Genomic DNA, 7,500 nt, shown 5'->3' with positions numbered 1-7,500 from the left:
GAGAGAGAGAGAGAGAGAGAGAGAGAGAGAGAGAGAGACTGCTCTGAAAACCAAAACAAAATGAGTAGACCACGAAAAAAGAGTTAAAATGTTAAAAAAAACTCACCTCACCTTTTCTCCCCCTCTTCCCCTCCCTTTCCTGCCGTCCCTCCTTTAAAACAACAAGACCAGAAGGGAAAAAAGCATAAACTACTACCGCTGTACGCCACGAGGAAGGCCCGGCAAAACAAGACACGGCTGGAAACACAACAGCAGTAACACAAACCCAGATATGAACCTCCGATTTCATTCCCATTTCACTTACCCGATCGGCGAGGCGTCAGGATCACTCAGAACTGTACAAATATTGATGTTTTCCCTTTCCCGCCACCCTGAGAGGAAGAGGAGGAAGAGGAGAGATCAGGGAGGATGTTCACGGGGTCAGGGAGGGATAGCGGACGTTCAGGGCTCGTTAAGAGAGGAATACTAGCACGCCTCGAGCATCAGTTTCCGTGGGTCGTGAAAGGGAGGGAGCGAGGGAGAATGAAATGTTTTAGTGGAGTGCCTTCCTGGTTTGGTTTAGTTTTTTTTTTTTTTTTCGTCATATTTATTTGTTTTGTTTATTTTTGCTACGGTTGTTATACCATCGACCTTGCTTTGCTTACTTTTTTTCTTTCTTTCTTTTCGTTGTTGCTTAGTTCTTGTTTTTCTTTTTGTTTTGGGGATTTCTATTTTTGGTTTGCTGTTGCTTCCTCTTCTCATCTCTTTCTTATTGATTCTTTTTATTTATTTATTTATTTACCATGTTTCTTCTTTCGTCTTTCTTCCAATCAGGTTTTTTTTATTTTCTCCCTTTCTTTCTTATCCCATATTGTTGTTTAAGTTCTCTCCTTTTTTTAAACTTTTATTTTTTTTCTACGTATTTCTTTATCTCTTCCAGTGACTTTATTTCTCCCTTAATTTCATCCTCCCTTTTTTTCACTTCCCAGCTTTATCTTTTTATCTTCCTCATGCGTCCCACCCTCCCATTTCTCCCTTGATTTCAGTTTTCTCTTTTTTCAACATTCTAGCTTTATTTCTAATTCACATTTCGCTTCCAACCCTTCCATTACTTCACTAATTTCACTCTTACCTCTCCTGTCCACTTCCCCCTTGATTTCACTCCCCTCCCCCTTTTTTCACCATTAGCTAGTTATTCGCTTCATCAGTTCGTTAACAAGCCTGGCCCTCACCTGAGAGAGACGTGCGTGCGTGCCTTTTCTCATCTGGATTCTTGCAAAAATTTCGCTGTGAAAGCAGAGTAAAATGAGACTCGCTCCTATTATACTGGAGATACACGCATTATTGACGTTTGCTCTTCGACAGCCTGAAAATTACCATGACCCAGTGAAATGAAAGCAGGAAAGGTTTGTGTTCGCTCGCAGTTTTGTCCGGCGCAGGTGACATTTTTGAGGTGCATGTGGCGGGAAGCGACAAGGGTCTGGTAGAGGTGACAAGGGTTGAGGCAGAGTGGCTGGACGTCACAGGTCAGGGCATGTTAGTCTTGGTGTTCTAAAGTTGTAAGGGAAGGGAGTAAGGTAAAGGTGTGAGGAGGGAAATAAAGCAAAGATGAGAGGAGAGGAGGGAAAGGTTGGAGAAGGGAATAAAGAAGAGGTTTGCTTGTAAAGGGAAGGAAAGAAAAGGTGTTAGGAGAAGAAGGAAAGGGAAGAAAGAGAGGAAGGAAGACGGAAAGTTGTGATAAAGGATAACAAGAAAAAAGCGAAAATATGAATAGAGAAAGGTGTAAGAAAGAGACAAAGAAAAGCTAAGAGAAGGAATTATTAGAAAAAGGAAAAGATATAAGAAAAGAGTAGAAAAGGTACGAGAAGACAAGAAAAGGGCAAGATGTGAGGAAAACAGAAGAAAGAAAGGGAGAGGTGTTCAAATAGCCTCCACTGAGCCTCACCCTGCCTGCCCTGTGTTGTCCTGCCCGCCCGCCTCACCTGTATCTGGGAGCAGGTGAGGCGACGCTATAACCACGAGCACGTAAGCCCTTCCTCCCATCCTGCTCACAGTCACGTACACACACACACACACACACACACATACACACACACACATACACACACACACACACACACACACACACACACACACACACACACACACACACACACACACACACACACACACACACACACACACACACACACACACACACACACACACACACACACACACACACACACACACACACACACACACACACACACACACACACACACACACACACACACACACACACACACACACACACACACACACACACACACACACACACACACACACACACACACACACACACACACACACACACACACACACACACACACACACACACACACACACACACACACACACACACACACACACACACACACACACACACACACACACACACACACACACACACACACACACACACACACACACACACACACACACACTTTTGACACATTCACACACACACACACATCTATGCAAACATTTTCTTTTGACTCAACATTTCTTGGAGGACTTTTATCGCCGGCGGCTTGCGAGCTCCACTAAGCACGCCATCAGACGTGTTTAGTCCCTCCCCTAAGGCGCGGCGTCTCTTGCAGGTCCCCAGGGCACCTCGCACAACACTCTGGGAGGCTACGGCAGCAGTCTGTTGGGCAAGAACGGCATCTTCCTCCAGGCCAACCACAGCGACATCACGGCCCAGGCGGGAGCCACAGCCACCCTCCCCTGCCGCCTCAGCTCCCCACTCGGCGACGGCATGGTGAGTGTGGCAGAGAGAGAGAGAGAGAGAGAGAGAGAGAGAGAGAGAGAGATTAGTCTAAATCTACCTCATACTGAAACCTTTAGAGACACAAACCTAAATCTACCTTAACTGAGAGAGAGAGAGAGAGAGAGAGAGAGAGAGAGAGAGAGAGAGAGAGAGAGAGAGAGAGAGAGAGAGAGAGAGAGAGAGAGAGAGAGAGAGAGAGAGAGAGAGAGAGAGAGAGAGGAGTCTAAATCAACCCCACACAGAAACTTTTAGAGACACAAACCTAATTCTACCTTAAACTGGAGCCTTGAGTTTAAAGAGACCAACTTTACTTAGTCTCCCTCTCGCGGCCAGGTGTCATGGGTGCGGCGGCGGGACTACCATCTGCTGACGGTAGGGCGGCAGGTGTACTCGTCCGACGCTCGGGTGGGGGTCAAGGTCTCCATGGACGGGTCTGACTGGATGCTGACGGTGCGATATGTGGCCCCGCATGACGCTGGCCTCTACGAGTGTCAGGTGTCCTCCCATCCGCCCCAGCTGCTCATGGTCAACCTGCATGTTGTGGGTGAGTGTGTGTGTGTGTGTGTGTGTGTGTGTGTGTGTGTGTGTGTGTGTGTGTGTGTGTGTGTGTGTGTGTGTTATTCATCCATCTTATTCTCGTTTTTCCTAATTGTGCATTTCCATTTTCCCGTCTTTTTTTTCACTTGTGTGTTTTTTTTTTCTTTTATCTTGTAATTCTTTTCTTGGCTCTTCTTTTTATCTCCTTTCTTCATCTCTTTCAATTAATCTCGTAATCTTATTCTCGTTTTTCTTGATTGTGTATTTCCATTTTCTTTCTTTTTCTTTTTCACTCGAGGTTTCCTTTTATCTTATATTTTTTTCTTTGGTCTTGCTCCCTTTCATTTTCTCTTTTCGTTCCCTCATCGGCTTATCCTGCCTTGCTGCTTCACGCCTTTACTTCACTACATTGCCTCTGCCTTGCTTCTCTCATTCCTTCCTTATTCTTCCTTTACTTTTCTTTCCCTTATTTCCCTCCCGCTGCTCTTATCTTCTCCTCATTTGCCTTAACTTTACTTCTTCCATTTTCTTGTATATTTTTACTCTTTGACTTTAATTTCCTCTTTTCTTCCTTCGCTATTTTTTCGTCTCATTTCCTTCCCTTTTTCTTGTCCCTTTTTTCTCTTCCTTTTGCACCTTTCCCTTCCCTTCCCTTTTTTTATCTACCATTTCTATCTTCCCTCCTTTTCTCCTGTTTTCCATCCCCTCATCCTTCATTTCCTTTTCCTTTTCTTCCCCTTCACTATTATTCCTTACCTTTCCCCTTCTTTCCTTCACCTCGCTTCCTTTCACCCATCTCGTATCCTTGCTGTTCAGCGTCTAAGCTTAGCAAGAGGGTTCGGAAAATGAGCGTTCCTCTTCTTCAAGGATTTCACGGCAAATTTCCTCGTGATGTCTAAGTAATATGAGTGTGTGAGTAAGCGGTGTAATGATGCGGCGTTTGGGTCTATCAAGGCACGCAGAGGCCGGCTTCCCAAGTGCTCGTGTCTGGTGCTCATCATTCATCGTCGTTAACTTTGATGGTGTGAGTGATTGAGGTGCATAATCTTACGTCTCTCTCTCTCTCTCTCTCTCTCTCTCTCTCTCTCTCTCTCTCTCTCTCTCTCTCTCTCTCTCTCTCTCTCTCTCTCGACCTTTCCATTCTGGTTCCTTCCTCGCCTTCCAAATCCCTCCTTTTCTCTTCCTTCCCTCATTCACTCCCTTCCCTCACTCATTCCCTCTCTCCCTCCCTCTATTTGCATGTACATTTCTTTTCACTTCCCTTCCCTCTTCCTGGTTCCCTCCATCCCTCTCTCTCTCTGCACCCTCCCTCTCTCCCATTACTCTTTACTGGGTTCGCCATGAAACTATTTTCTCAGAATGGCTTGTGTTCTCCTGTCGCGCTGCAAAATTGATCCGGAAGTGATGTTGACTCTATGTGTTGTCGTTGCACTGTTCTCTTCCATATTCTCTGCCTCTTGCTGTCTGTTTTTGCTCTCTCTCTCTCTCTCTCTCTCTCTCTCTCTCTCTCTCTCTCTCTCTCTCTCTCTCTCTCTCTCTCTCTCTCTCTCTCTCTCTCTCTCTCTCTCTCTCTCTCTCTCTCTCTGTTCCTATATGTATCAGTGATAATACTTAAATTGCTATGTGGATTGGAAAATATATAGAAATTTTCATCGATCTACTAAAAGAACTGAAAAATACGCCTATTTTAATGTCACCAACATTCATTACAGTCAGAAGGTTGCAGGGTTTATTTCTGAGATTTTCTCTTTCCGTAACACTTCAGTGCGTCGTTTTGTGAGGCGTAACTGAATCAATATGTTGCTGTTGTCATAACGTGGAGCCCCTTCACTTCCAGAGAGAGAGAGAGAAAGAGAGAGAGAGAGAGAGAGAGAGAGAGAGAGAGAGAGAGTGTTTTACTTTTTTTCCATTATTCCATACGCCTCGTCCCCAAGAGCGTCCGTGGCTGCGGCGAATGTGATTATTTAGCGTCATTAAGTCAGTCGCCCAAAAAAGTGACGGTCTTCTGGGAAAGATGCAGCGGCCGCAGACGAAATAAATAAACTCACCGTCCATCAAAATTTTATAAAACTTGTGACAAAAATTAATTGGACCGGGTGAATTTTTTCATGAGGAAATGAGATGAGTATGCATGTCGCCACTGGACGGAAAAAGTCCCCAGGTAATGTGCCGCGTGAGTGACGGTGACGGCGGGCAGGCCACCAGGCACTAATGTGTTTCCTTCCTCCTCAGAGGCCCACGCGGAGATCATGGGCACACCGGAGCGGTACATTCACCACGGGTCGTCCCTCAAGCTGGTGTGCCTCCTGAAGGGCGCCACCGAGCCACCAGTGTACGTGTTCTGGTACCGCGGCGAGAGGATGATCAACTACGACAAGTAAGGACCCGCTGCTCTCCATCACGTGTGCGCCAAAGTGAACCTCAGGTGTTATAGGGACAAAACTATATAACAAGGCTAACACGAGTAACATTCTGAGGATCAATAATCGAGATACAAGAAGTAATGGATTTAAGCATAATAAAGATAGTAATTGGAGGAAACTGTCCCTGAAATAGCGGTATGTGAATATAATTGACTAAGTAATTAGAATGTTTGTGCTAGGTCATTAAGGAACTTTAAAACATTAGATAAATTTATGGACAATGATGATCGTTGGAATTGCCACATGTAGATCTGACGGCTTCTTGCCATATTTAAAAGGGACTGCCACTTGTAGACCAGACCCGACACTTTGTAGCTATACTTTTATTTCAATGAATACTCATGTTCTTAAGTCTTATCATCACATTTATTTGTGTATGTATATATATATATATATATATATATATATATATATATATATATATATATATATATATATATATATATATATATATATATATATATATATATATATATATATATATATATATATATATATATATATATATATATATATATATATATATATATATATATATATATATATATATATATATATATATATATATATATATATATATATATATATATATATATATATATATATATATATATATATATATATATATATATATATATATATATATATATATATATATATATATATATATATATATATATATATATATATATATATATATATATATATATATATATATATATATATATATATATATATATATATATATATATATATATATATATATATATATATATATATATATATATATATATATATATATATATATATATATATATATATATATATATATATATATATATATATATATATATATATATATATATATATATATATATATATATATATATATATATATATATATATATATATATATATATATATATATATATATATATATATATATATATATATATATATATATATATATATATATATATATATATATATATATATATATATATATATATATATATATATATATATATATATATATATATATATATATATATATATATATATATATATATATATATATATATATATATATATATATATATATATATATATATATATATATATATATATATATATATATATATATATATATATATATATATATATATATATATATATATATATATATATATATATATATATATATATATATATATATATATATATATATATATATATATATATATATATATATATATATATATATATATATATATATATATATATATATATATATATATATATATATATATATATATATATATATATATATATATATATATATATATATATATATATATATATATATATATATATATATATATATATATATATATATATATATATATATATATATATATATATATATATATATATATATATATATATATATATATATATATATATATATATATATATATATATATATATATATATATATATATATATATATATATATATATATATATATATATATATATATATATATATATATATATATATATATATATATATATATATATATATATATATATATATATATATATATATATATATATATATATATATATATATATATATATATATATATATATATATATATATATATATATATATATATATATATATATATATATATATATATATATATATATATATATATATATATATATATATATATATATATATATA

At 36.8% G+C, this 7,500-nt stretch overlaps 1 protein-coding gene across 3 annotated transcripts in view; it reads left to right on the top strand.

The window, feature by feature from the left end:
- Positions 1-7,500, top strand: part of LOC123505909 (obscurin-like) — an 87,117-nt gene that overhangs the window by 71,141 nt on the left and 8,476 nt on the right. For all 3 annotated transcript variants that reach the window (XM_045257757.1, XM_045257758.1, XM_045257756.1), the window contains exons 4-6: positions 2,622-2,782; positions 3,125-3,335; positions 5,561-5,705. In XM_045257757.1, coding sequence (XP_045113692.1) covers positions 2,622-2,782; positions 3,125-3,335; positions 5,561-5,705 — 517 coding nt within the window. The remainder of the gene's footprint in view (positions 1-2,621; positions 2,783-3,124; positions 3,336-5,560; positions 5,706-7,500) is intronic.

The sequence above is a fragment of the Portunus trituberculatus genome, chromosome 18 (assembly GCF_017591435.1).
Source record: "Portunus trituberculatus isolate SZX2019 chromosome 18, ASM1759143v1, whole genome shotgun sequence".
NCBI classification, from domain to species: domain Eukaryota; kingdom Metazoa; phylum Arthropoda; class Malacostraca; order Decapoda; family Portunidae; genus Portunus; species Portunus trituberculatus.
This window is presented reverse-complemented; position numbering and strand designations above follow the sequence as displayed.